The following is a 27,315-nucleotide window of genomic DNA, read 5'->3' on the forward strand; positions in this document are numbered from 1 at the left end:
CCGGCCTGTTCCCCGGCACCCGGCTGACGCCCGCCCCCAACCGCCGTCGCCCGCCCCGCCGGCCGGCCCGCGGCGCCCCCCGCCCCGCCCGCGTCCCCGGCCGCTCGGCACCTCCTCCATGGGTGAGTGCGGGGCCCCCGCCCGGCCCCGCCGTGCAGGCCTGCCGGTCGGGCTGCCTCCGCGCCGGCTCGAGGAGGGGCGCGGGCGGGGGGCGCCGCGCGCCGGCAGGCCGGGCTGGGAGAGCCGTGGGGGGACCAGGGCGCTCTCCTTCCTCTGCTCTGGGGAAGGCCCGCTCAAGGTGGGAGGTGGACGCTGGCCTCGAAATCAGGGCGGTGGGGGTCCAAACTCTGCCCCCAGGCTGGGGCCCGCTTCAGCAGCACCCCTTCCCCTGGCCCTGCACGCTGACTGGGGCAGGCAGCCTCTCTGCCCCCTCCATGCCCCCCTCTGCTGCTGCGCCCCAGCCCCTAGGAAGAGAGGCAGCTAGGAGGGGGCCAAATTCTGGGTCAAAGATGGACCGTGGGGAAAGGAGACACCCCGGGCCTTTGAGGAGTCCATCCACAGAGGCTGTGATGTGGAGGGCAGGGGTAAGAAGGGATCGCGGACCGGGCAGCCCTGCGGGGATCCCCCAGGGAGTCTGGAGCCCCGCAAGGTCACTGAGCTACCCCGCCCCCCACTAGTGGGACAGAGGGAGGGAGCAGCTTATTTCCAAAGACGTTTTCTCCCCGCGGAATCTGGATAATTTCCCTGGGGAACTGCAACAAGAAAAGGACTCTGCAAACAGATTCCCGTGCAGATAAGTTGGCATTTAAAAGAGAAAGGGACACTGACCTCCTTTGAAGGGAGGATTGAGGAGGCAGCTCCACCCATCCTCTAGTTTGGAGGCCACTGGGGCCCCAGGGCCGCCTGGGTGCCCCCGCCTGGGGCGCAGCCTCTCTGGGCCCCACCCGACTGATAACCCTCTGCTTCTCTCCTCTGCAGACGACCAGAGCCTGGTGGAGGAGAAAGGACTGCGCTGTCAGAACCCAGACTGCATGGACAAGGGGCGTGCAGCCAAGGTAGGGAGCCTGGAGGGCCTGGGTTGCTGGGAGCAGAGGCGACAGGGCTCTAACCCTCTCTCTCTCCAGGCGTGGATACCCACAGGGCTCTGGCAAGGGTGCAGCTGGCCCGGCCACAGTGTCATCTGGGTTCAAGGGTGGGTTGGGCCGCAGGGTGGCTGGTTTAGGAGGCAGAGGGGCTGCCCTTGGCTCAGAAACAGCAAAATGGAGGGGACTTCTGCGAGCTGGGGGAGCAGGGGTGCCCCAAAGCCCTTTCCTGCACTGCAGTCCTTGGCAGCCATGCTGAGATGATAGGAGCTGTGGCCCCATGTCACGGATGAGGAAGCTGAGACCTGGGAAGGGAAAGGACCCCCCACCCCACGAGGTTTCGCTCCAGTGCCCAGCTGGTGCCCCTCCTGCAGCACGGGGCCACTTGTGAGGCCTGGGCATGGGTTGGGGATGCTTAGGGAGTTGGTGAGAGTGACTGTGCCGTGGAATGACAAAGGGAAGAAGGGACATCTGGTCCTGGAGGGCCAGGGCTCGGGAGCCGGGAGCAGGGCAGAACAAGAGGGAGAACGATAAATATCATCGCCGGGCGATTCTGCCCATAATGCGCCAGGCTTGGTGCCGCGTGCTCTCTGTCCCCATGTGCTGCTGGTGGCAGCTCTGCTGGGAAGGCCTGGGTGCCCCGTTTCCCAGATGAAGAGACCAAGGTTCAGAGAGGTCCTGTGACTTGGCTGAGGCCCCACAGCTCATGAGGGACCAAGCCAGGGCTTGAACCCAAGTGTGGCCCCTTCTAGCATGCCTTTGAGTGACCGTGATACAAACAGCCAGCACTTACTGGGGCAGGCCTGGGAGCTGAGGACTCCCTGTCTTCTCCTTCTGGCCTTCGGAGGTGTGTCCTGTCAGTCTCCTTATTTACTGATGAAGAAACTGAGGCTCAGGGAGCTAGTGGCTCACCCAAGGTCGCATCGCTGGGATGTGGTAGAGTTGGGATTGGAACCCAGAGCCCAGATCCGTGTAATGTCAGAGCCTGTGTTCCGAAGCGCCATGTAGCTCAGCTCTGCCAGCCGCAGGAAATTAAAAATGCCACCCTCCCACCCCCCAGCTCCCCCTCCCACCCCCCTCCGCCCAGACACATGCTCATACATTCTGTACAGGAAGACCAGGTTAGAAGGAACATGGAGGACTGTTCTGGGGGTGGGGACAGGAGGGGGAGGCTTTCAGTTGCCGTGGTCACCGGGCAAGGGGGTGGCTGTGATGTCAGACACAACGTGCTGGCTCGGCTGGTGCCTGGCATTGGGGCTCTGGTGTTGGCTGGTTGCCTCTCTCCCAGATGGGGGCTCCTGGCAACAAACTGGCCTCAGCAGCCCCCACCATACATCCTGCCAGGGGCCCTCCCTGCAGGCAGCTGCTCCTGGGCCAGGCCCCCAAGCTGCCACAGGCAGGGGCAAGGGTGGGAGGTCCCCGAGTGGCGAGCCCATCTCAGCGAGTGTGGGCCTTCCGCAGCCTCCAGGTCCTAGCTCCAGCCCAGCCCTGGCCTGCCTGGAACTCAGCGTGACTGACATTGGCCAGAGGGTCGCCCGGCCTGCAGGAGGAGAGTCCAAGTCCTGTCCCCCGTGGGACCTGTGTTAGGACAAATGGCACAGACTCACTTTGGGGACAGGGATGCCTGAGTGATGAGAGGCTGGGGGGCCAGTGAGGGCCGACGTCCTGGAGAAGGTGGCCTCCGGTGGAGGTGAAAATAGGGAGAGGCAGAGCGGCAGGCAGGGCTGGTCCAGGAAGGGGGGACTGCCCCAGACTCAGGTGCGGGGGCAGGATATACGGGCTGGAGGCTCGTCTTGTCCAGGGGTCAAGTTGGCTGGAGCAGAGTGAGAGGAGAGAGGCGAATGACATCCTACTTCGGTGACAAAGGGGAGCGAAGAATGTCCCTGATGGTGATAACCACCACCACCGACCAGACAGGCTGGTGCACCAGGTGGGGCATGAGGCCCTCATGCCTGTCTCACTGAGCCCTCGGGGACCTCCGGAGGAAAGCCTCATTCTCACGTGACGCGATGAAAACGGGGCCCGGAGAGGAGAGAGCTTGCCCACCTTGTTCGGCATGACTAGCAGAGCTGGATCTGGAGGGGGATCAAGAGCCTCGTTCTCGCTCCTCCCCAGCCCTGCTCAGAAGGCTAGCAGGATATGACTAGCTTTTTTTAAGGAGATGACGTCATTCATGCGTTCACCAAATCAGCTTTTAGCGTCTGTTGTGCCAGGCCGGGTTCTAGGCCCAGGGCCTCCTGGAGCGGACATCCTAGCTCCCCGGGGAGGAGGGGAGAAGTCAGGACGTGGGTTTGCCCAACTGATCCCCAGGCTCTGTTTTAGTCTCGTATGGCTGCTGGGGCTTCTGAGATGAAGCCAGCCGTCCCCCCCCCCCCCCCCCCCCCCCCCCCCTGCCCTGGAGTTCGTTCTGGGGGACGGGCTCCTGGAGGAGGCTGCTGGCGTCCCGAGGAACGAGGAGATGTTGGGGTGTAGGAAGCTGAGTGAGCAGGGAGGCATGCTGGGGCTCTAAGAGGGAGCTGGGCCAGGGAAAGGGGAGGGGGGCAGCAGAGCTGGACAGGGAGCACCCTGAGGTCAGGGCCTCGGAGACCACAGGAGAGAAGTTGTATCCCTACCCCTCCTCAGGATGAAGATGTGTAGAGTAGCCCACACCTGTGAACTCCAGGGTCAAAGTCTACTCCTTTCTAGCTGTGCAACCCTGGGCAAATCACTACACCTCTCTGACCTCAGTTTCTTCATCTGCAAGCTGAGGCTTCTCGAGTTGTGGGAACGATTAAAACCGGGCTCACATGTGCAGTGCTTAGCATGGAGTGGGGCATGATGTAGGTGTTCAAGAGAATGCTGGCTGTTCATCTCCCATAGAGGGGGAGAGAAACCCCTCGGCTTTGGGTGTGCCCTCCTTCCCCTCCCTGAGACCCGAGACCTCCCCGGGTTCCATCCCAGACCCCAGCAACCCTACCCAGCATGGCAAATGTTTATGGCACATCTGTCCTGTTGCCAGGGCGGGAAGGGCCTGGAGTCTTGGGAAGGAGGGAGATGAGGGAAGTGTTTGGCCCCTCTCTCATGGAGGGCCAGGTGATGAGACAGAGGCTGTTGACCCACAGGACAGATGGTGTCTGGACTCCCCAGCTCCTTGAGGGCCCCCCTTGAGCCAGGTGCTCTGGTCACAGTCTGTGCAGAGCACCCCAGGTCACAAGGGGACATGGAGGAGGGCTGACACTGGCCCAGGGGACACTGGCCCATCACATTTGAGGCAAGTGACAACTCAAGGGCATTTATCCTGGAGATGGGACCCTCAGGGCATCGTCCTCAAAGGTAATGATCCCAGCAGCCACCGTTCATTCCTGCGTCCCCACAGGAAACTCTTCTTGTCCTTACCCCCGTCCTTTGCAGTAGGGACTATCCCATCTCCGCATCTCCGCTTTGGTGATAGGACACCAAGGAGCAGGGAGGTAAGGGACTTGCCACTGCAAGACCAGGACTCACACCAGATCTGTCTGTCCCCAGAGCCCCCTGGTTCTAAGGATCTGTCAGGAGGAAAAGGAGGTGAATTTTTCTGCTTGGCTCCAAGGGCCCTGGCAGGAGGGGGGGGCTTCCAACAGCTGAAGTAGTGCCCCAGTGTACAGGTTGTGAGCACCCATTCCTTTTGTTTTTAGGTAAATTTGTTTATTGTCATGCAGAGATTTGGTGTTTGTGAGCACCCCGTTTCTAGCGGTGTTCCAGCAGAGAGAGTGGAGTTCCTTTCCAGTTTCACTGTAGGTTGTGAGGTGGCAGGGATGAGTCAGGGGGAGGTGTGTCTAGGGGAGGGGTGGCCAAATGAAGACCAGTGGACACAGGGCAGAGGAAGGGGTGGATCTGAGATCCTTGTGGGGAAAGAATGGGCAGGATGTAGTGAATAATGGGAAAGGGAGTCACCTATTCTCTCCGGCAAGGCTTTGGGGTGAGAGGTGGGACGCCAGGGTGTCCTTGAGAATGGCCAGATTCTGGGGATTTCTGGAGGTGACTTTCAGCTGCTGGTCAGCTGTAGACAGGTGGCAGTCTGGTCTGCAGCTGGAGGAAGTGACAGGGCCAGAGAAACCAGAGAAGCAGGAGGAACTCCTGGGCTGTGGCTAAGTAATGGCGGGGAGAGCAGGCGCCGGCATGGGGTGCACGGCCCAGGAGACAGGGACAGACGATTCACCACATGCGTTATGGCCAAGATGAGCTGTCCTTGAGTGGACCCAGCCCCCGGGAGGTCAGCGCTGCCAAAGAGGGAGAACCGGGCAGCCCCATGGCCCCCGCCTGGTGAGGGGCATGGGGGAGGGGAATCTAGTTTGGGAAAACGCAGGTGGGCCTGAGCCCCGGGCCCGCCCCAGGCCCTAGGGGCCCTTCCCACCGCACCCACCTCACCCCGTGTGGTAATTAGGGAAGGCGGGAGGCGCGCTTGGGGCCTGCTGCCTGACTCCTCCTGCGAGCCTGTATCCCGTACACTCGCGGCATCCCCTGGGCGGAGGGCAGAGTTACTCTGAACGTGGGCGGCGGGAGAGAGAACCCGGGACCACCGAAGGGCGGAATGGCCCCTTTTTCAGCCACGCCAGGCATGGGCTAGGGCCAAAGAGGGGGCACGGAGATAGGCGGGCCCGTTTTTCAGACGCCCTGGAGGGCACGGTTCAGAATCCAGCGGAAGCGAGCCTGGCTTGGGGCGATTCCCGGGCCGGGCTCGGCCCGCGGGTCCCTCCGCCCGGACACCCCCCCCCGCCCCCCACCGCCCAGGGGCTCCTCTCTTCGGCCAAGGCAGCTTCCTGCCACGGGCCGTCGCTGGGGACGGCGAGCTCCTGTCTTCAAGCCCAGGTTAAAGCCTAGGGACTTCGAACTTAACTTTCAGCACATCTGCAAAGGGCCAGCGCCCTCGGGGACGGTGACAATCCCCCCCCCCCCCGCCCCCGGCCCCGCAGCTCGGACCCTAGATTACCCCAAGCGCCCGCCGCGCTTCCTGCCGCCCCCAGGGCCGCGGGCTCCGGCGCCCGGCCCTTCCCCGGCTCCCAGCGCTCCCCCTTGCCAGCCCGGCGCTCCGATGGTACGTCCCGGCCCGCCCAGGTGGTAGCGCCCGCGCCGGCCTACCGTAATTCCCCTACGTCCCGGGCCCACCGCAGGCGCTGCGCCGACTGAGCCCGCCCCGCGGCTCCTGTCCCCCTGGCTCTGCGCGCCCCCCCCCAACCACCACCCGAGGCTTTGGCAGCCTTGGCCAGAGCCCCAGCCACAGGGGAGGAGACCCATGTCCCTAAGGTGAGTCTCACGGGGAAGCTGGGGACGAGGCGGGGCTGGGATCAGGACGGCTGTGGGTCCGGGCTCCAAGACTGCCCCCGAATTAGTGGACAGGACCGGGAGTAGAGGGTCCCACGCAGTCCTAGGGCTGCAGGCGGGTATCGATGGGCTCCCCTGGCTCTGCCTCCATTTACTTGAGGGTGGAATGGGCTCCGCCCCAGTGACTCTAGGGTCGGGTTGGCTCGGCGCTATGCCCGTGAGGAGCCTATGGGGACCCAGCCCCGGCGTGAGGATTGTTGGTGGGGCGAGAAGATCCTGGAGGGGCCTTGGCGCCGGGTGGCTGGTAGGCTCCGGCGACCCTGTCTGAGCTGGGCGTCCGGGAGTTGGTCCCAGGCGGAAAGTAGCCTCGAGGCCGGCAGGGGGCGCGCGAGTCTGTGCCTCAGGCAGTCTGGGCCGGCCAGGACCCGCTTGGGGGAGGGGAGAGGACCCATGAACCTGGAGAGGCCTGGGCTTGCCTTGATCAAAGACGCGGAAACGGAGGCCGAGGGGGCCCTGGGTCCTACAAATTCCGAAGGAACCTTCCCCAGGCTTGCGGGGCTCTAGGAGGATTTTACTCTTCTGTCCCTTCGCCAGGGTCCAGGCACACATTAGGGCCCAGAGGCCATCCCTAGGTAAAATATTCTAGAGAACTGCCCAGTGCCTCCTTTGCGCAGATGGATAAGGACAGGGGTAGGCGGGGCCCAGAAGCAGGTCTTCTGTAGTCCAGGCATGCGCCACCTCCCTCATCCCCTCCCAAGGAACCTTCTATACTACGCTGGGGAGAGAGGTGTCGGCATCTTGGACTCCAGGATCTGGCACCTTCGTGCGGGGACTAGGGCAGGAGGTGAAGTCCACTGACCACAGCCTTTACCTCTCTCCTTAGCACTGGGTCCCAGCTGGACCGCGCCCAGGGGTGGTTGGGGCCTTGCTGACATCTGGGGCCTGTGTAGTTAGTCTGGCCTGCAGAGAGGTTCTCTACACCCCTGCCATCTGCCCAGCACAGGGCAGGGCCTTAAGGCAGGCAGGCTCTGCCTCCACGTGGGCCCCAGAATCCAAGGGAGTGAGGCCCAGCCCTGGGGGAAGGGAGGGGCTAGGTGGGCTGTTTGGAGCTAGGAGAGCAGCCTGGCAGAGCTGGCCCCACCCTGGCCAACCTGCTCAAACCTGCAGCCTCCGCCTCTAGATTTCCAAGGTGCCAGATGGGGCCTTGGGGCCAGTAGGCTCCCAGGGGAGCTTAGCCTGGATGGGGAGCTTCTGGGCAGTCATGTCCCTCTAGCCAAGGTGCTCCAGGCTGGTCAGCTGTGAGCAGAACATGGACCTGGACCCAGACCTGTGGTCTCTCCTCCTGGACGAGGAATTCCTCTGTCCCACCAAAGACCAGGCCGGGTTCCCAACCTGTCGTAGCGGCCCGACCGCCCACAGTCGTCTGCTTTTGTGGGTTTGGGGAGATGGTGCTAGGGGGGAATGGATGGGGGCCCCTGCCTCGGAGACTCTATCATTCATCAGCCCCAGCATCTGGTTTCTGGGTATCAGTTTCAACAAGCCAGTCCTGACTCATGAGCCTGGAGCTGAGGCTGGGCTGAAGAGGGGCCCCTTCCCCAGGGAGCCAGGCGTTGGGGCCTCTGTCCTGCACATGGGCTATTTCCGCTCCCTTCCATAGAAGAGGTGGGGGGACCCAGGAGACTGCTGAGGCCTTCTCCCTCCCCTGGTGCAAGGAGCCCCTAGCCCTGCTCTGCAGTCCTTGACCCTGCACTCTTGGCCCTGGGGCATTAGGGCCCTGGTCCTCTAAGGAGCAGCCCTCTGTCTTTGGCTGAAGGATGCAGACAGCGGCATGACTTGGGGATGGCCAGGGCCTGGTCACTCAGGTGACCTCTGGTGACCTGCCTGGTCCAGCCCCCATGGTTTCTGCTTCATGTGACCTGATAACCCCAGGCTGGCCTGGGATCCCCCTAAACTGGCTTTGGGATCTGCTCTGTCCCCAGGGGGGTGGACCTCAAGGCTCTGCTGTCAAAGCACCACTTAGCTGGTCTTCATGCCCCCACCTGTACCTGAGGCACACGGGTACTGGTCTGAAGCCCAGGCATCCGTCTTCCCACTTGCCAGCTGGTAATTTTGGGGCAAGCCACTTAACTTTCCCACGCCTCAGCTTCTTCATCTGGTAAGTGGAGATGGTAGCAGTATCTCTTCCTTAGGGTCTTTGAGAGAGTGAACAGGATTTGCTGCCCCAAACCCCTGGCACAGGCCTGGCACTTGGGAGTGCTCAGCTGTCAGCCTGTGGGGCAGCGAGGACAGAGTTCTGTGGTAGCACCTGCCCTGGCCAGGCCAGCAGGCCCAAGGTCACGGATGCTAGGAGGCAGAAGAGAACCTGTGGTCAGACGGTTGGGAAGGCTTTGTTGACCATCGGGAGCAGGAAGGGACATCCAGGCCAAGACCTTCCCTGCCCTCGTGGCCTTCTCTGGCATGAAGACCCTTCCTCTGCCTTCATCCATCCGTTCTCATCTAGTGTACGCTGAGCAGCTGCCGTGGCCACAGAGCTGTTCTCCGTGTGGAGGACACAGTGTGGGCCAGACAGCCAAGGCCCCTAGCCTCTGGAGAGGACATCCTAGCAGGGAGGAGTGATAATCAAGAAGTGAACAAAGAAGTAAAACAATTTCAAGTAGTTTTAGACGCTTGGGAGGAAATTCAGTTTAAGAGGATTGAGAATGAGGGATGCTAGGGGTTACTTCTTTTGAGAGGAGGTAAATGCCTCGTTGACGAGGTGGCATTGAAGTGGGGGTCCAGTGCCAGCCCTTGCAAGATCAGGGGCACGTGGTGTTCTAGTCCGAGAACGCAGAGGTGCAGGGGCTGAGCTTGGCGAGTCATAGCCGGGAAGGCGAGGCCAGCTTGGAGACCACCACGAGGGACCTTGCAGGAGGGGAGGTAGGAGCCAGGCATGGTGGGATTTTATTCTAAGCCACTGGAGGGCTTTAAGTGGGGAGTGACATGACTGGGTTTTAGTTTTCAGAAGATCTGCCTGTGGTGTGGACAGTGGATGGCTTGGGCTTTGGGAGTGGAGGCGGCCCCCCGAAACCTCTGGGCTGGAGTAAACGGCTTGCTGCCTCCTCAGAGCTGTCTTCGGAGACCCCTCCTTCTTTCCCCACTACACCAGGAGGAGCAGCTGTCTAGGGGATGGGTGAGCTGACGACATCATGCCCCCCACCCCCCCGCAGCCCCATAGTTACTGAGATGGGGTACCAAGGAGGCCATTCCAGAACACCAGAGTCAGAAGTCTGGGTTTCAGTCCTGCCTGTGGCCTTTTATGTCACTTTGCCCCCCAGAAAGGAATGGGGATAGTAGCGCCCGCCCCCACCTCTTGGGAATGAGTGTAAAAGCTCTTTGACAAGCTACAGCGGGGACCCCACCACCACTCCCCAAACCTCCCCTTTCGGGCTTCGATGAGCGCCCCCCGGCGGTGGGACAGGCGGAAGGGACCCAGCCTTGGAGCAGCAGAGACCTCGGAATCTGGGGGAAAGGCGAGTTGGGCTTCGGGGTTTTCCTGAAGCTCCTTCTCACCCAACTCCTGGGGGCTCCCAAAGGACTACCCTCTCCGCCCTTTCCACCAACGTGCCTGCCTATCGCCCGCGGCCTCCACCTGTCGTCACCCGGCGCCCTCCGTTCCTCGGCCTCCACCGCTGGCCTGGGCAGTGGGAGCAGGGTCCCCAGGGCTCAGGCTCTGAGGCGGGGGTCTCCAGGCCTGTGGGCGGGCGCGAGGGTGACACTCGGGTGGGCCTCTGAGCGCTGGAGGGGCGGTCCGGGCGGTCGGAGGTCAGAGCAGAGACAGGTGTCCCTGGGACAGGCCGCAGAGCAGGGTCCGAGGATCTGGACGGGAATGTGCCCCAGTCCCGGTCCTACCCCCCTCCCCTCTTCTGCCTCCAGCGTTCAGGGAGCTCCCTTGGGAGCGGGAGAAGGGGTCCGGGGCCTGAGGCTCAGAGGCGGGGTCTGCGGGACTGCAGGGAGGGGCCTTTGCGCCCCAGACGTTGGCGTTGGGTGTGGGGTGGAGGGCAGGGCAGAGCCCGGCGCCCGCGGGGCTGGGCCGGGGTCTGGGTTCCGCAGCCGAGGGGACCGAGGGGTGTTGCAGGGAGCTCCCCGGGGGCGGGGCTGGGGGCGCCACGGAGCCGCCCCGAGGTGGCGCAGGCGGGCGGGGAGCTGGCGGGCGGGGGCCCCGGGGTCCCGGCGCGCTCGGCCGGGGGCGGGCGCGGCCGCACAATGGCAGGAAGCGGAGCCCCGCGCTTTGTCCGGCGGGTGGCGCAGACCGCCGCTTCCTCCGGCCGCCATGGGGACGGGCCCCGGCGTCTCCGGGCGCCGCGCGGCCTCCAGGCCGGGCCCGGGGCTGCCCTGCCGGGCGGGGGGTCGCCCCCGCGACGGTGAAGGCCAGGTACGAGGGGCGGGGGGCGGGGGGCGGGGGGAGGCGCGCAGTGCCGGCCCCGCGGTATGCTTCCCCATCCCGCGACCGAGGGGGCTGGGCGGCGACGGTGGCCCGCCAGCCCTTAGCCTTTTGTGTCTGGGGCTACCTCCGGACACACCTGTGGGTCCCAGGCCCTGCGCTGGGGCCCCCTCTCCCTTTCCTTCCTCTGTCCGGGCCCTGCCCACAACCCGCTGCTCCGGCCTCTGGCCCCAGCCCTACTGTGAGTGGGGAATTCTGACTTCGGGTGCCGCATCCCCATGGGGGGCAGCCTTGACTGTGTTCCCTAAAAGACCCCCTCTGTTATTTGTGAAGTTGGGGTCCATTCGCTGCCTTTGGGTGATCTTGCTGTTCCATCTGGGGGGCTCTCCTCTCTTTGGGTTGAGCTCTGGAAAATTTTCCCCTGGACCCTGCTGGTCCTCCCCCACTGGCAGAGGCCCTCAGAGGGTGGCCATGGTATGCAAAAAGGTGGAGAGTAGTAGGCACCTTCGTCTGAGAGAAGGTCCCAGAGTCCGGCTTTGGGAAGGGACTGCCTTGCTTTAGACCCTCGCTCCTGAAGGGAGCTGTGGAGACCCTGCAGACTGGGGATGGAGGTATGAGAAGGGGTGGGGGGAGTATACTCAGAGCAAGGGGGCTGTGCCCACCCCAGCCTGAGCCTCCCAGATAGGCTTGTGGTTCTTGGGGTGGGTGTGGGGGTTCCTGGAAGTTCATTGTCCACAGACCTGTTGAGTTAAGTGAAGAAACACCTACCTGGTTCAGATCCTGGGCCTGACTCTCACATGCCCCTGCTGTCGGTGAGCGTGGGGGCTGCTGGGAGGTTGGAAGCAGAGGAGGTCAGCCACAGGCCTGGCACAGGCTCCCATCATCATCATCATCATCATCCTCATCCTCATCATTAGTAGTAACAATATTATATTAGTAGTAGGAGGAGCTGTGGTGGTATTCACCAGAGCCCACCACAGTGCTGGGAAATGAATGTCCCCGAGTGTCTCAAGGGAGACCAAGTACCTTCACAGGGTGGGCACATAGTAGGTGCTCAATAAATATTTGTTGAATGCTGAATCTGCTATCAGGAGTGAATCTTTGTGTAAAAATCTGTTGTCTGTATGGTGGATTGGTTTAAAAATAGGATTGTGGCAGAGAACCAGGGACTTGGGCTGGAAGGGTCCCAGAGGCCCTCTGCAGGACCCTTCCAACCAGCATGGCTCCTGCATGTCACCCCCGCCCCCCGTGCGACTAGGGCCTGGGTGACCCGAAGGGCGGCAGCCCCGCCACTCTTGCCAAACTTGGCACCAGCAAAATGAAGCTGTCTGGGAAATCACAAGAGGCCTGGAAGGGGTGGCAGGGGGTGCCTGTACCAGGCGGGCTGCAGAGGCGGGGGGATGGCTGCCTAGCTGGCAGACTGTGGGGCTCCTGGGAAGAAGGGGCTGAAATTCAGTGGGCGCCTTCCCCAGGTTCATTGTCAAGAGGAGATGCTTGCGGCTTGGAGGGGTGGGGGCGGTTCTAGCATCTGCAAAGCCAGTGCTGACTTCTATCAGCAGTGCCCCGGGGACGCCACAGTGCGGGCAGGGAGAACTGTGGCCGAGGATGGCAGTTTTCACACTGTTTAGGAGTAGATTAAGTGAGGATAGAAACAGCGCCCCTGCCCCCCTGCCCAAAGCCCCAAGAACACACTGGAAGACCATTTGCGGAGGGTGTGGAAGTGGGGAGCACCTGGCGCTCAGGCTGCCACCGGGCATCTGGGCCATCATGTCCACTGCCACCCGCCCAGGGCCCAGTCTGCCCCCTGCCTGCTGTCATTTCTATGCCCATGTTTTTGGGGGGGGTTTGTGGATTTTTTTTTCTGTCTGATGGAGGATTGGGGGACACAGGAGCCCGAACAGTGAGCATCAAACTATGATTGCTTCCCTCTAGTCTCTATAGCTGCCGCCGCCCTCCCCAGGCTGCCCCGAGGCCAGCCTCCCCTGCTCCTCGCTCCCTTCTCAGCCTCCCATGAATGTGCTGGAAATCTAGGAGCTGGAGCTGCAAAGCACTGGGTTCGGGTCCTGGCTGCGCTGGCTGTGCGACCTTCAACGAGTTACTTGAAACCTCCCTGAGTCTGTCTCTCTTTCCTCTTCTGTAAGATAGGGGCGGTCACAGCTCTTTCCTCCTGGGGCGAGGGGCCCTCAGCACAGCCCCCAGGCACACGGTGATCAGGTTATAAATCAAAATCAGACTTTTTCAGCCGCCTTCCTCTTCCTCCCTTTGCTTCCTCTGCTGTCTCGAGGCTGTCCGTCCTCACCCCGTCTGTCACCTTGAAAATCTCTCATTGGGCTCTCCCCAGCCCAAAACTCCCCAGCGACCCTCCATCGCCCTAATTAATGAATGAAACAAGTATTCTCTGAGCTGCTAGGACTGGAGATAGGGCAGTGAGTCGGACAGACAGGGTGCCGAGGGACGGGGAGTGTGAAAGGGCAGCGGGCGACTTTAGAGTAAAGTTCTGTCATTTCTGTGTCTGGGGAAGAGCATTCCAGGCCGAGGGAGCAGCAGATGCTGGGGTTCGGAAGCAGCATGTTGGGGACACAGGGGGGGCGGGTGGCACGGAGTGAGCCTAGATGGCGGGACAGGGCGGGAGGCCCCCCCCTCGGTCACCACACGGACTCTGGCTTTTCCTGGAGTGAGACGGGAAGCCGTTGAGCATAGTGAGCAGGGGCCACTCTGGCTGCTCATGGAGAGCAAATGATTGCAGGGCAAGGGTGGAAACAGGGAGACCAGCTATGAGGTCATTGTTGTGATGGGCTGAGAGGTGACCGCTACGGAGGCCAGGGGGCAGCAGTGGGCCAGTAGGCATGGCCGGGTTGAAGCTGCAGATATTGAAGGGAGGGCCACCAGCACTTTCTCACTGGCTGGGGATGTAACAGAAAGATCAAAGGTGACCCCAAGGATGTTGACCTAATGTATCAGTTTCCCCGGGGCTGCCGTAACACGGAGCACCCACCGGGTGGACGAAGGCTTATTCTCACACATATGGAGACCCACACAATGTAGTGGCAGCTTCGCTCATCCACACGTGTCCCTGTCTTTGTCCCTCCTCGTCTTGTAAGGACCCCGGTCGTAGGATTGCTACACACTCTACACCGTTACAGACCCCAGCATGAGCTCATCTTCACTAATTGCATCTGCAATGACCCTATTTCCAAATAAGGTCACTTTCTGAGTTCCTGGGGGTGAGGATGTGACCTGTCTTTTTGGGGGGCCGCCGCTTACCCCCATGCCCCCACACCATGGCAAGGCACTGCCATTGACTGAAGTTCAGGGAGCCGCATGGGGCGTTGAGCAGCGCCATGTGTGGACGTTTGCGATCTGAGGTGCTCCTTGGGATCCAAGGGGGGAATTGAGAAGGTTGGTCTGGTGTCCTGGGTGAGGACCTCCCTGAAAGTTTACCTCTGGGAGCCCTCAGCATGTAGAGTCATGTGACTAGCTGAGTCACCAGAGGAGGGATGCAGATCATCATGAGCAGGGGTGAGCAGGGGTGAGCAGGGGTGAGCAGGGGCTGCTGGTGGGGAGATGAACAGGAAGGCAGGAAGTGGGCAAGGGGAGCTGAGAACTGCAGGGGAAACAGCAGAGCATGGGGTTTGGGGGCCTACAGAGGATGAGATGGTGTGAGAGACCGCCTGTGTCAAGGGCTGGGTCCTGTGGGTGGACTGAGAAGCTTGGCAGTCACTGGGGGCCCAAGAAGAGGGAGTTGGGGGGATGGGAAAGGAAAATGGTGGGAGAGGGTCTGAGAGGGAAGAGAAGATTTTCTAAGGTAGAAAATCTTCAGTTGCAACCACTGTAGTCATATTCGATTTAGGCAGACATCACCAGTGGATGTGAAAACCCTGGAGTGTGAGATTGCTGGGGGTCAGGGCATCTCGAAGTACCCCCCGCCCCACAGGCTACTTATTCATCCCAAAGAGAAAAAGGACCTTTACACAGTACAGGGGGTCCCCAGGTGACCCAGCAGCCGGCTGCATGGAGGAGGGTGCAGGCCACTCTGTCATGTCCCTGCCCAAATGCTTGGCCTGAATCCACCCAAGAACCTCCAGAAAGATCCCCGTGGGGGGGCTTTCTGCCAGACCGCTGGCTTGAATGCTTCAAAAACGTCGATGTCCTGAAAGGAAAAAACAAAACCCTGCGGAGAACTCATCCTTGAGGGAATAAACAGACACAACCAAATGCGTGTGTGAATCTTGAACAGGCTCCTGTATGCGAAATAAATCTATAAAGGCCATGGTTCAGACAGTAGGGCAAATGTGAACATAGACTACGGACAGATCATGTATCAGTGCTCAGTTTCCCGAGTGTGACAGTTGTTTTTTTTTTTTTTTTAAAGATTTTATTTATTCATTTGCGAGAGAGAGAGAGAACAAGCAGGGGGAGAGGCAGAGGGAGAGGGAGAAGCAGACTCCCTGCCGAGCAGGGAGCCCGATGCGGGACTCGATCCCAGGACCCCGGGATCATGAGCCGAGCCGAAGGCAGATGCCCAACCATCTGAGCCACCCGGGCGCCCCCCTGAGTGTGACAGTTGTACTGGGGTTTTGTAGGAGAATGGCCATGCTCTTCTGCGCCGGGGAGGGGGAAATGAGAGGGAAGCCGGTGCGATGAAATGTTCCCAAGTGGGGAAGCTAGAAGGGTGTGTGGAGGTCCTGTACCGTTCTTTTTTTTTTTAAGATTTTTATTTATTTATTTGGCAGAGGGAGACACAGCGAGAGAGGGAACACAAGCAGGGGGAGTGGGAGAGGGAGAAGCAGGCCTCCCGCCGAGCAGGGAGCCCGATGCGGGGCTCGATCCTGGGACCATGACTGAGCTGAGGGCAGATGCTAACGACTGAGCCACCCAGGCGCCCCTGTCCTGTACCATTCTTACAATCTTCTGTAGGTCTGAAATATTTAAAAATGGAAAGTCAGGGAAAATACGCTAACGAATACTGGGAGGGGAAACGAGGAAGTGGTCAGGATGGAAACTTGTTCATGGGGTCTCACTCAAAGGGGATGAGGGAAGCTGGCGGTGGAGAGGAACAGGGCGTGTGAGCCAAAGGACAGGGAGCCTGATGGTGCAGGGAGGGGAGGGCACTGAGCAGCTCCACACCCCGGCAGCCAGGCCGCTCTCACTGGGAGGCCGGCTGGATTGGAGAGGGGTGAAGCCTCCCCAGTGTGGGGACAGGTGGGTGGGCCTGTGGAGGAGCAACAGGAAAGCGGGAAGCAGAGTGGGTTAGAGGTGAGCTGCGGGAGCCGGAGGGCAGAGAAGGTAGGACAGTCATCCCCCGGGGTGGGGGAGAACGTAGACAGGGTGATACAGTAAATACGGTAAACACAGTAAGTACTGTGGGAGCACTGCCTTAGCGCCAGATGTCAGTGCCTTTCCCGAACTCCCCACTAACCGCCTCCACCCCATGCGAGGTTGGATGCAGAACTTAGGGCAGAGGGTGGGGGCTGGGGGGGGCGCGGACAAGAAGGGTTTGCCAGTTCTGACACCGAGCTGGCCGAACCAAAGAGCAGCCCCGAGCATTTTGGGGTGCCCTTCCTTCCTGAACCCCAGGAAGAGGCCCTGGTAGCAGCTGCCTCATGGTTCCTCCCTGGAAGTCTCCCCTGCACACTCTGTTCTTCGAGGGCAGGGATCTGCTTTCCTCTGCGGATCCCTCAGAATGGACACGTAGTGGGGCTTGGGAAACGTCCACAGAGTGAATTAAGGAGCATGAGGCCCCCCGTGGGGAATGGAGGGTTGAGAAATGAGCAGCCTCGGGAGGGACCAGGAACCCCGCCTGTGCACTGTAGCGGCCCGGGCCACCGCTGGGCCCGCATGAGGCCCCGTGGGGCCCAGCCCAACCCACCTCTCCCTCCTTCCCCACAAGGTATGCCACCACGCTGACTGTCAGCAGCTGCACCACCGGGGACCCCTCAACCTCTGTGAGGCCTGTGACAGCAAGTTCCACAACGTCATGCATTATGATGGGCACGTCCGCTTTGACCTGCCCCCCCAAGGTGAGCATGGGTAGGGACCCCAGCCTGGCCCTTCGAGTTCCCAGAGCAGCTCCAAACCCCCTGTGTAGGGGCACGGCATCTTGGTAACTGCTGGAGCTGTGACAGGGCCATCAGAAGGACCAGAGTTGACTATAAATAGTGAAATCCAAGTATGTTGTGGCCCCTTTGGTGCTACAAGTTTTTGTTTTGTTTTAAGTTTTTATTTATTTATTTATTTGTTTGTTTGACAGAGAGAGTAAGAGACACAGCGAGAGAGGGAACACAAGCAGGGGGAGTCGGAGAGGGAGGAGCAGGCTTCCCGCGGGGCAGGGAGCCCGATGCGGGGCTTGATCCCAGGACCCTGGGACCATGACCCGAGCCAAAGGCAGATGCTTAATGACTGAGCCACCCAGGCGCCCCGAGTTTTTTAATAAGAGAAGAAGTTGGGGGACTGTGCCCCATCTCGAGAGCAGGCCTGGCTCTACCAGGTTCTGGGTCTGCATCTCCCGGAGCTGCTCCTGCCTCTTGACAGGGGCCAACATGGAAAAGGCCCCTTTCTTCCTGTCCTTAGGGCCGGGACTGCTGGGCAGATCCTCTAGCCAGGCTGCCAGCAAGCAGAAGCAGTGAGGGTGGGGGAGGGCAGGTCACAAGGAACTTGTCGCAGGAACAATAAACCCCTCCTGCTGAATAGGGACCTGGCCTAGGCCCTGCTGCCAACTGGCTGTGCTAGGGTGATTTACAGGCATCTGAGCCTGGCCAGAAATGCCAAACCTTTGTCTCTGTTTTTAGCTGGTCAGAGGGGCAAAAGGACTCTCCCTCTCTGCCAAGGCCCCCTGGGACTTCGGGTGCGGTCACAGTGGTGTGGGAGAGGAGGCCTGAGAGAAAGAGCCATAGATTTTTGTCCCTTCCTGCAACAATCTCAGAGGCAGGGTTTCCTTATCCCTATTTTATAGAAGGGTAAACGGAGGCCACAGGTGGATTTGTATTGGGGGCAGGGCATCACCTGGGGTGTCATCCCAGGGTGCTTGTGTCTTTTTGAGTCTAGGGATGGAGAGATGCTAAGCAGTGACTGAGCCCCTTCGGGTCCTCACAGACCTGCAGGGCCCTAGCTTCTCTGGGGAAGGGGGATCCCAGGATTGGTAGCCGGCTAAGAAGAGGGCCAGGGAAGGAGGAGTCTTGACCTTTCCTCCCACTTTACTCCAAAGGCTCTGTCCTGGCCCGGAACGTGTCTACCCGGTCATGCCCCCCACGCACCAGCCCTGCAGTGGACTTGGAGGAGGAAGAGGAAAGCTCTATGGATGGCAGAGGGTAGGTGGGCAAAGCAGACTCTCTGATCTGAGATCCAGGACCAGAGGCCTCTGAAGATCCGACCGGAGACCCCTCCCTGCCCCTGTGGATGCCCTGATTCCTGGAGGAGGCTGCCCAGCCTAGGTCAGCCTCCAGCACAGTGGGATCAGACTCCGCCTGACTGGGTACCACTGGGTGTGACTCCCGTGTTGGCCACCAGAGGGCGCACAGACCCTTGTGGGCTCTGGCCTGCCTGAGCACACCTGCGTTACCTGGTCACCCTGGGGTGAGCAAGGAGTGGGCAGCCAGCTAGGGCCCATTCACATCCCAACCTGGTGAGGGCCTACCCATGCCTCTAACCTCTGCTCTCTGTCCTGCAGGGACCGGAAGAGCACAGGCCTGAAACTCTCCAAGAAGGCAAGGAGGAGACACACGGATGTAAGGAGCCCCCCGGGGTTGTTAAGGGGGCTCCTAACAGCCCCTGCCCTTCCTGGGCCCTTTCCTTTCCATCCCCAAGCCTGGCCTGTCTGCTCTGACCTCCAGGACCAGCGATGGGGTCTGGAGTGAGTGGGTCACCCCTGGCCACCGTGCCCTGCAGCCCAGTACTGCCCAACTTAGCCAGGTGGCAGATGCTACAGGAACTCCTCCCTTGGGCAAGAGGGTTACAGGGGACCTCCCTGGGACAGAGGCAGGCTGGGGAGATTCCCTGCATTCACGCCCATGCTGGGGTTTCCATTCTGGATCAGGTGGGGAGGGGGGTCAGGGACAAGGGGTGCAGAAGCTAAGAGACCCGTGCCCTTTCAGGACCCAAGCAAGGAGTGCTTCACCCTGAAATTTGACCTGAATGTGGACATTGAGACAGAGATCGTGCCGGCCATGAAGAAGAAGTCGCTGGGGTAGGGCTTGGTGGGGCCGAGGCAGGGGGAGTGGGACGGGGTGTACGTGTGGTTTCCTGCAGGCATAACTGTGTGTGTCTGTGTGGTGGCCTGTGAGTGAGCAGGTCTCCCACCTGTGGGCAGCCCCCCCAGGTGTTCCAATATATGTATGCATGACTCAGTTCCTGGATATGGCCCGGCATGTGACAGTGTCTACCCTGGTGTGCTGACACCCAAGTGTGAGGGCATGGGCGTTCTGGCTTGTGTGTAGACACGTGTAGGAGTGTGTGAGCCTCTGTTGCAGGTGTGTGCACCTGTATGTCTTTGTGCCTGTGTATGATCCTCTGGGTGTCTCCCCTTTACCATCGGTAAGGTGGGGTGGAGCTGGGGCTGTGCATAAGGTGGGGGTTCCTATGACTGCCCCCTAACCTATACACCTCCCATCCTGGGGCAGGGAGGTGCTGCTGCCGGTGTTTGAAAGGAAGGGCATAGCCCTGGGCAAAGTGGATATCTACCTGGACCAGTCCAACACACCCCTGTCCCTCACCTTTGAGGCCTACCGGTTCGGGGGACACTACCTACGGGTCAAAGGTGAGCAGCGAACCTGGCAGGCAGGGTGGCTGGGCCCTGGCTGGCCTCCCAGAGATGGCTCCTTCTTCCCATGCTCAGATTCCCATTGGCCACAGCCCTGAGCAGGCTCATTACCATACAGGTGCCTCTGCTGGGCCCTGGCAAGAGGTGCTGGTGGGGTGGGGCCCCAGGGGAGGGCAGCTAGGCCTTGGTTTGGATCCTCAGGAGAGAGAGGGCTGTGGTCCCCTTCTCCACTGGAGCTGAGGATCTCTCATTGCCCCCAATGCTGCCCCAGCCAAGCCAGGGGACGAGGGGAAGGTGGAGCAGGGAGTGAAGGACTCCAAGTGCCTGAGTCTGCCAATCTTGCGGCCAGCCAGGGCCGGGACCCCCTCCTTGGAGCGTGTGGACCCCCAGAGCCGCCGGGAGAGCCTGGACATCCTGGTGAGGCCCTGTGTCAGGACTGGGGGTGGGGAGGGGCTTAGAGGGGAGATCACCTGGGCCCCTCACCCCTCTCTTGGGCTTTAATTTCCCCTTGTGGGAAATAGGGCTGGCTCTGAGGACAGGGGGCCCCAAGATAATGGGTCTTGTCTTTGAGAGTCTGCTAGTGCCCAAAGAGTGTGTGTGTGTGTGTGTGTGTGTGTGTGTGTGTGTGTGTGTGTGTGGTGGATCCATTTGGAGCTGTGCCCATAAGTGCATCTAAATATGCGGGTGACTGTGTGGTGCTTGGGGCTGGGTGGGGGGTGGTCCAGGTGCATCTGTGCCTGGATCTTCCAGCCCCCAGAGCAGGTACGGATCTCAGAAGAGGTGGCATCCCAGGGTGGGGGTGCAGAGACCCTCCCACATCTCAAGCTTGCCGGAGGTCTAGGAAACCCGCCGTGGGGTGGGGCTGTGGGAGCCAGGGTGGGCCTGGCCTTGATCACCCTCGCCGGCCAGGCCCCTGGGCGCCGCCGAAAGAACATGTCGGAGTTCCTGGGGGAGATGAGCATCCCTGGCCAGGAGGCCCCCACGCCTTCAGGCTGTTCTCTGCCCAGTGGCAGCAGTGACAGCTGGAAGAACCGGGCAGCCAGTCGCTTCAGTGGCTTCTTCAGCTCGGGCCCCAGTGCCAGCACCTATGGCCGGGTATGTGGTCCCCGGGGGGGCCCTGGGGCAGGGCGGCTGGCTGGCCCTGTCCCCTGACCCCAACCACGGGTCTCCTTCCAGGAGGTGGACAAGATGGAGCAGCTGGAGGGCAAGCTGCACGCCTATGGCCTCTTCGGGCTGCCCAGGCTGCCCCGCAGGCTGCGCTTCGACCACGACTCATGGGAGGAAGAGGGGGATGAGGAGGAAGAGGAAGATGATGCCTGCCTGCGGCTGGAGGATAGCTGGCGGGAGCTCATTGACGGGCATGAGGTCGGTGCCTCTGCAGCCCTCCCTCCCTCCCTCCCCGCCAGGGAGAGGGGGACGCTTCTCCCCATTTCATGGGGCCCTTGCAAGGACCCTGTGACAGGATGTTCTGTGGGACAGCCCTGCCAGGCTGCTGTCGTCACTGACTCAATGTGGGGAAACTGAGGCAAGGAACATGCAGCATGCCACTTGGCTGTTTTGGTGGCAGAGGAGGGCCCAGAACTTGGGGGACCTCCGTGTTCCCACCGGGAAAAGGAGGTGGCCTGCAAGGTTGCGCGCCCCCTTCCTGGTCATCCGGGCATACTCTAGAACCCTTGGCCGACCCCCTGCACTTCCTGCAGAAGCTGACCCGGAGGCAGTGCCACCAGCAGGAGGCGGTGTGGGAGCTTCTGCACACAGAGGCCTCCTACATTAAGAAACTGAGGGTGATCACCAACGTGAGTGTGGGACTGCACCCGGCCCAGAGCCACCCTGCCCAGCAGAGCTTGGGGCTTTGCAGAAGGAACAGGGGGAGGAAAGGGGGAAGGGCTGCGCCCCAGGGAGGAGGAGGAGCAGGTGATTCCCACAGGCCAGGCACCTGCAGGGGACTATGGGCAAGTGTGCGGAGTTGGCTGGATGAACACTAGGCTCATGCTTTCACTCATTTATTCAGTGACTATTCCTGAACACCTGCTGTGTACCAGGTGTCCAGCAGCCACACCCTGGATGTGGAGGCAGGGTCTGTGCGTGCGTGCGTGTGCGTGTGCGTGTGTACTTCATCCTAGGGAGGGTACCTATCCTGGGCTTGGGGTTCAAGGAAAACCCCTTCGTTGAAACTCGGAGGGTTTCAGGGCAGAGAGGGAGGGGAGAGCTCCAGGTGGCACTGCAAGGCCCGTCTGCCAGAGATTTCCCTCCAGGTGGGGACAGGACAGGCTGACCCCCAGGTGGGCCATGGAGGCTGGGCCTTTTCTGAAGGCGTGAACCGTCTCTGTCCCAGGCTGCTTCAGGGTCTCCTGGGAGGGGGAAGGGGTAGAGGGGAGCCAAAGAGTCTGGGTGGGGCGTCGGGACTGGAACGCCCCCCAGCTGCCGTGCTCCCTGTCCCCACAGCTGTTCCTCTGCTGCCTCCTGAACCTGCAAGAGTCGGGGCTGCTGTGCGAGGTGAGGCGAGGCCTGGGGCCCCGGTGCTGATGAGAGGGTAGGGACCGGCGGGGCGGGGCCTGTCGTCGGGGGCGGGGCTGAGGGCGGGGCCGAGCGCACCTCCCGCCCCGCTCAGGTGGAGGCCGAACGCCTGTTCAGCAACATCCCGGAGATCGCGCGGCTGCACCGCGGACTGTGGACCAGCGTGATGGCGCCGGTGCTGGAGAAGGCGCGGCGCACGCGGGCGCTGCTGCAGCCCGGGGACTTCCTCAGAGGCTTCAAGATGGTACGAGCCGGGCCGAACACCGGCGGGGACACTGCGTCAGGGCTGGGGCGCCGATCCCAACTGCCCATCCCCAGCCTCCCCCCCCGAACCCCCGTCCGGCCAGTGGCCCCACACGACCCTAGTGGTCGAAGGCAAAGAATTTCGAGTCGGTCGCCCGGGTTTGAACCCCACCCGGCCATCTGCCTTTCCTACCTGGTGGAGGGCGGTCACTTTCGCGGGAGTTCGTTTTGGACACGGGGGTGATACACTTGCCACACCCTGGGGTGGTCGCGAAAGTGCAGTAAGACAGGGCTGGTGAAGCTCCCGGCGCGGGCCCTGGCCGCGGAGAGCGCGCGGTAACCGTGCCTGTTCCGTCCCGGGCCAGTTTGGCTCCCTGTTCAAGCCCTACATCCGATACTGCATGGAGGAGGAGGGCTGCATGGAGTACATGCGCGGCCTGCTGCGCGACAACGAGCTCTTCCGGGCCTACGTCACGGTGAGGGCGGGCGGGGGCGCGGGCCTGTGGGCCCACCAGGGCAGCAGGTGCGCGGCGGGCGGGGCCTAGAGCCAGGGGGCGGGGCATGCCCTGAGCCCCACCCCCGCCTGCGCCGCAGTGGGCCGAGAAGCACCAGCAGTGCCAACGGCTGAAGCTGAACGACATGCTGGCCAAGCCCCACCAGCGGCTCACCAAGTACCCGCTGCTGCTCAAGTCCGTGCTGAGGAAGACAGACGAGCCGCGCGCCAAGGAGGCCGTCATCACCATGGTAACCGGGGCGGCGGGCGGGGTGCCTCCGCGGCTCGCGGCCCCTCCCAGACCCCGGGGCCTGAACCCACCGCCGTCCGTCCCCCGCCCCCAGATCGACTCGGTGGAGCGCTTCATCCACCACGTGAACGCGTGCATGCGGCAGCGGCAGGAGCGGCAGCGACTGGCGGCCGTGGGGAGCCGCATCGACGCCTACGAGGTGGTGGAGGGCAGCAATGACGAGGTGGACAAGGTGGGGGACCCCTGGCCCTGCTGGAACGGAGGAAGGGACAAATTGGCAGAAACAGGGCTGTGCTGGGAATCTCGCTTGAGGATGCCTAGCCGAGAACGGGAGTCAGACCCTGACCTCTCTACCCCCCACCCCCCGCCCCCCCCCCCCCCCCCCAGCTCCTGAAGGAGTTTCTGCATCTAGACCTGACAGCACCCATCCCTGGCGCCTCCCCTGAGGAGACACGACAGCTGCTGCTGGAGGGGAGCCTGAGGATGAAGGAGGGGAAGGACAGCAAGGTGACTCTAGGGGCCACCCACCCCCAGGGCCCCTTCCTCACCCCCTCCTGCCCTGTGGGTTTGGACCACTCTTTCCTGAGAACCCTCTGGGCCCTAGTTAGTGGTTCTCAGCTGCCCTGTCAGTTGGGTGGCAGTTCAAGAAGGAAGGGCTTTGTGGTCATGTGAGGGCTGATGATCTGCCTGCAGTTTACTCTTTACAGATGTGGCAGCAAGAGCACAGCAGGTCGGGGGCTGGGCTTGCCCACTTGCTGGTGCCATAAGGGCTCCTGATGGGAGGGAGGGGGTGCATTCCAAGAGCAGGTCAGGAACAGCCCAGAGCCTTGCTCCTGAGAGCTATTAATCCCAGGTGCATAACCCAGAGCCTGCAAATTGCGGTTTTAAAGATTGATTGATTGATTGATTGATTGATTAGAGAGAGAGAGAAAGAGTGCATGCGAGTGGGGAGAGGGAGAGCAGACTTTACACTGAGTGTAGAGCCCGATGCGGGGCTCGATCTCAGGACCCCGGGATTATGACCTGAACTGGAACCAAGAGTTGGATGCTTAACTGACTGAGCCACTCAGGTGCCCCCAAATTGTGGTTTTAAAATCACAAATCATAGATGCCCTTTTTTTCTTTAATGTAAACTTTTTATTGAAATAAATTCCAAGTGCATAGCTCCTTGAAGGAATATCATCTTCCTCTTCATTTTAATTTTTTTTTAAGATTTTATTTATATATTTGAGAGAGAGAGAGAGAGAGCACGAGCAGGTGAAGGGGCAGAGGGAGAAGCAGACTCTGCACGGAGCAGGGAGCCTGATGCGGGGCTGGATCCCAGGACCCCGGGATCATAACCTGAGCCGAAGGCAGACGCTTAACGAACTGAGCCACTCAGGCGCTCCTTTGTTCATTTTAATTTTATTCTCAGGTTCTTGGGAGGCAGGGAGCAGGGAAGGTGTTTGACAAAATCTGAGTGCCCCCAGCGACATCACTAGAGTGCAGTAAGGAAGAGCTTGTGCAGGGCCCCGCCCAAGAGAGGTTGTCACAGCAGACAGGCTGAGGTCCCTGGACCCTGGCCCTGATCCCTGGCCTTGCCTGCTCCCCTTGCTGCTCCTCCCCCCCCCCAGATGGACGTGTACTGCTTCCTCTTTACGGACCTACTCTTGGTGACCAAGGCAGTGAAGAGGGCTGAGAGGACCAAGGTCATCCGGCCACCACTGCTGGTAGACAAGATTGTGTGCCGAGAGCTGCGAGACCCTGGTGAGGAGCCTGGCCCTGCTGCTGGCCAGGGGCTGTGGCGGGCAGGGGCTCTGGTCCTGGCTGACGCTGATGCAAGCCCCTCCTCACCAGGTTCCTTTCTCCTCATCTACCTGAACGAGTTCCACAGTGCTGTGGGCGCCTACACGTTCCAGGCCAGTGGCCAGGCTTTGTGCCGTGGCTGGGTGGACGCCATTTACAATGCCCAGGTGAGAGCTGAGTGGCGGGCGGGTGGGCGGATGGATGGGGTGCCCTGGTGAGGCTGCTGTCCACAGCCCCCCCCCCCCCCCTGCAGAACCAGCTGCAGCAGCTGCGTGCCCAGGAGCACCCCGGCGGCCAGCAGCACCTGCAGAGCCTGGAGGAGGAGGAGGACGATGATGAGGAGGAAGAAGAGGAGGAGGAAGGGGGGGAGAGTAGCGCTTCTGCCACCAGCTCCCCCACCATCCTGCGCAAGAGCAGCACCAGTCTCAGCTCCCAGCACTGGTATGCTCGCCGGGGCCCACCCGGCCGGCCAGGGCAGGGCAGGTGCTCCGGCCCAGCACTCCTCACCCCAAGGCCTCTGACACTGGCCAGGGCCCAGCCCCCACCCCTTCCTCTGAATGGCGTCATGCGGTGACCCCCGTCTGGGGGAGACGGCTCTGTCTCCCACCAGAGTCCAGGCGGGGATGGCAAAAGGTTTTCAGCTTGAGTGCCAACTCTGACCCCCTAGTGCTGGCTGGGGGGGAGGGCTGAGCTGAGGATCCTTAAGCTAGCCAGTTGGAGGGGGTACGGTGGGGGGGGGCCGGCCGCCAGCCGTGGTATCTGTGTCACGGGCCCAGGAGGCAGGAGATCCGGCTGGTGGGCCACATGTTGCGCTGAGCCTCAGGCTCGGGGAGGGCAGAGGCTATAGACCTCTGCGTGCTGGGCATGGGCTGCCCCAGGCCACCTCCGTGGCTGGGCTGACGGTCTCCTCCTGGCTCCACAGTGCCTCAGATGGCTCGACCGAGACCCTGGCCCTGGTTGTAGTGGAGCCTGGGGAGCCGTTGTCCTCTCCTGAGTTTGAGGGTGGCCCCTTCAGCTCCCAGTCGGACGAGACCTCTGTCAGCACCACTGCATCCTCTGTCACGCCCACCAGTGAGCTGCTGCCCCTGGGCTCGGCGGATGGCCGCTCCTGCTCCATGGACTCAGCCTATGGCACCCTCTCCCCCACCTCCCTGCAGGACTTTGTGACCCCAGCCCCTATGGCGGAGCCAGTGCCCCGGCCCCCAGATTTGCCACAAGCCCCTTCACCCCCACCCTCTCCCCGCCTCCGCCGCCGCACCCCTGTTCAGCTGCTGCCCCGCCTGCCCCACCTACTCAAGTCCAGATCTGAGGCCAGCCTCCTCCAGCTGCTGTCAGGGACCACCACCTGGGGAGCGCCTCCAGCCCCCAGCCGTAGTCTGTCAGAACTCTGCTTGGCTGTTACAGTCCCCAGCACAAGGACTCAGGGTTCCCCTCAGGAAGCTGGGCCCAGCTGGGTTCACCGGGGGACACCCAGCCCTGGCCGTGGCCCCGTGCCATTGGAGCTGGAGGGCAGAACCAGCTGCCTGGCTGGGGAGCCTGAAAGGCCCGCCAGGAGGAGCAAAGAACTGCCCTTGGGGGCCTCGCCCAGGGTCCAGCCCGAGCACCCCCCAGGGATCTCTGCCCAGCACCGGAAGCTGACGCTAGCCCAGCTGTACCGGATCAGGACCACCCTGCTGCTTAACTCTACGCTCACTGCCTCGTGAGTGGCCTGGGGTGGCGGGCCGGTGGCCCGGTGTGCTGGCACTGGGGGCGCTGAGCCTCAGGAATGGGTGGGGGCACTCTCATGGCTGGGACCATGTGGCGTTAAGGGATGGGGATGGGGGCCTGCTCCAGAGCCTGCATGACAGTGTCTACGGTGGGCACTGGGGAAGGGGCTTAAGGATTCCAGTGGGGCAGAGAGGGTGGCCAGAGCCCCTCCGAGGGGCATCAGCCAAGGAAGGACTGTCTCTCCCTTCCCCTCTCCTACAGGGAGGTCTGAGCAGAGGGAGGCCCCCAAGGGTGCCACTGACCACGAGACGGCAGACAGCATGCCTCCTGGGGCATCCCGGTCCCACAGCTCTAGCTGCTGCCTGTGCACGCGGGCGCCAGAGCGTGGGGGCAGGACCCCTGATTTGCACTTTGCCAGACTGGTTGGAAGTGGAGGAGTGTTCAGCTCCAGGCCCAGGCTGCAGTCCTTCCTCAGGACCCCCCACAAGGCCACCTTCACTAACCTGTCCACCCCACAGGGTCCCTTGCTCGCTGCTCCCTGAAGTCACCAGCTCCAGTCTTCTGCGCTGGGCTCCAGGGTGGCCCTTCCCACCTCCCCCTTCATCTGGCCCCAGCTGGGATGTTTGTTCCCCTGGCCTGGCCTTCCTCCCTCCCAGTCCCACTGGCCACCCCAGGCTTGGGTTCGGCTCTGTGTAAAGTGGCATATTTATTGAGCTTTTGATTCTTTTATAAAGACTTGTATATACTACTGGAAGGAGTCCTTTGCTTTTGGAACCCGCCCCT

At 61.7% G+C, this 27,315-nt stretch overlaps 1 protein-coding gene across 6 annotated transcripts; it reads left to right on the forward strand.

Annotated features, from left to right (window-relative positions):
- Positions 1-70: 70 nt before the first annotated feature.
- Positions 71-27,286, forward strand: PLEKHG5 (pleckstrin homology and RhoGEF domain containing G5). 6 transcript variants are annotated; one of them, XM_073903419.1, is made up of 22 exons: positions 72-122; positions 979-1,055; positions 16,673-16,802; positions 17,987-18,089; positions 18,449-18,506; positions 18,873-18,964; positions 19,398-19,534; positions 19,809-19,954; positions 20,447-20,632; positions 20,714-20,902; positions 21,238-21,333; positions 21,983-22,033; positions 22,149-22,298; positions 22,663-22,773; positions 22,892-23,041; positions 23,135-23,272; positions 23,428-23,547; positions 24,654-24,786; positions 24,877-24,992; positions 25,079-25,266; positions 25,748-26,524; positions 26,794-27,286. In XM_073903419.1, the coding sequence occupies exons 1-22, from the start codon at positions 119-121 to the stop codon at positions 26,801-26,803; spliced, it is 3,162 nt and encodes a 1,053-aa protein (XP_073759520.1). In that variant the 5' UTR covers positions 72-118; the 3' UTR covers positions 26,804-27,286. The 6 variants fall into 6 exon arrangements, with proteins under 6 accessions (XP_073759522.1, XP_073759520.1, XP_073759521.1 ...); XM_073903421.1 differs by lacking the exon at positions 26,794-27,286 and having other exon boundaries at positions 71-122; positions 25,748-26,528; XM_073903420.1 differs by lacking the exon at positions 72-122.
- Positions 27,287-27,315: the final 29 nt, after the last annotated feature.

The sequence above is a fragment of the Callorhinus ursinus genome, unplaced genomic scaffold (assembly GCF_003265705.2).
Source record: "Callorhinus ursinus isolate GAN/ISIS: 27379988/994484 unplaced genomic scaffold, GSC_fseal_2.0 scaffold18, whole genome shotgun sequence".
Lineage (NCBI taxonomy): Eukaryota > Metazoa > Chordata > Mammalia > Carnivora > Otariidae > Callorhinus > Callorhinus ursinus.

What these genes read in the sequence shown, in the direction of transcription:
- PLEKHG5 (XM_025856393.2), top strand. Translation starts at nt 10,672, where the DNA reads ATGGGGACGGGCCCCGGCGTCTCCGGGCGCCGCGCGGCCTCCAGGCCG. An exon ending in ACACTACCTACGGGTCAAAG is followed by an intron (nt 19,535 to 19,808) that starts GTGAGCAGCGAA and finishes ATGCTGCCCCAG; the next exon opens with CCAAGCCAGGGGACGAGGGG. An exon ending in GCAATGACGAGGTGGACAAG is followed by an intron (nt 23,273 to 23,427) that starts GTGGGGGACCCC and finishes CCCCCCCCCCAG; the next exon opens with CTCCTGAAGGAGTTTCTGCA.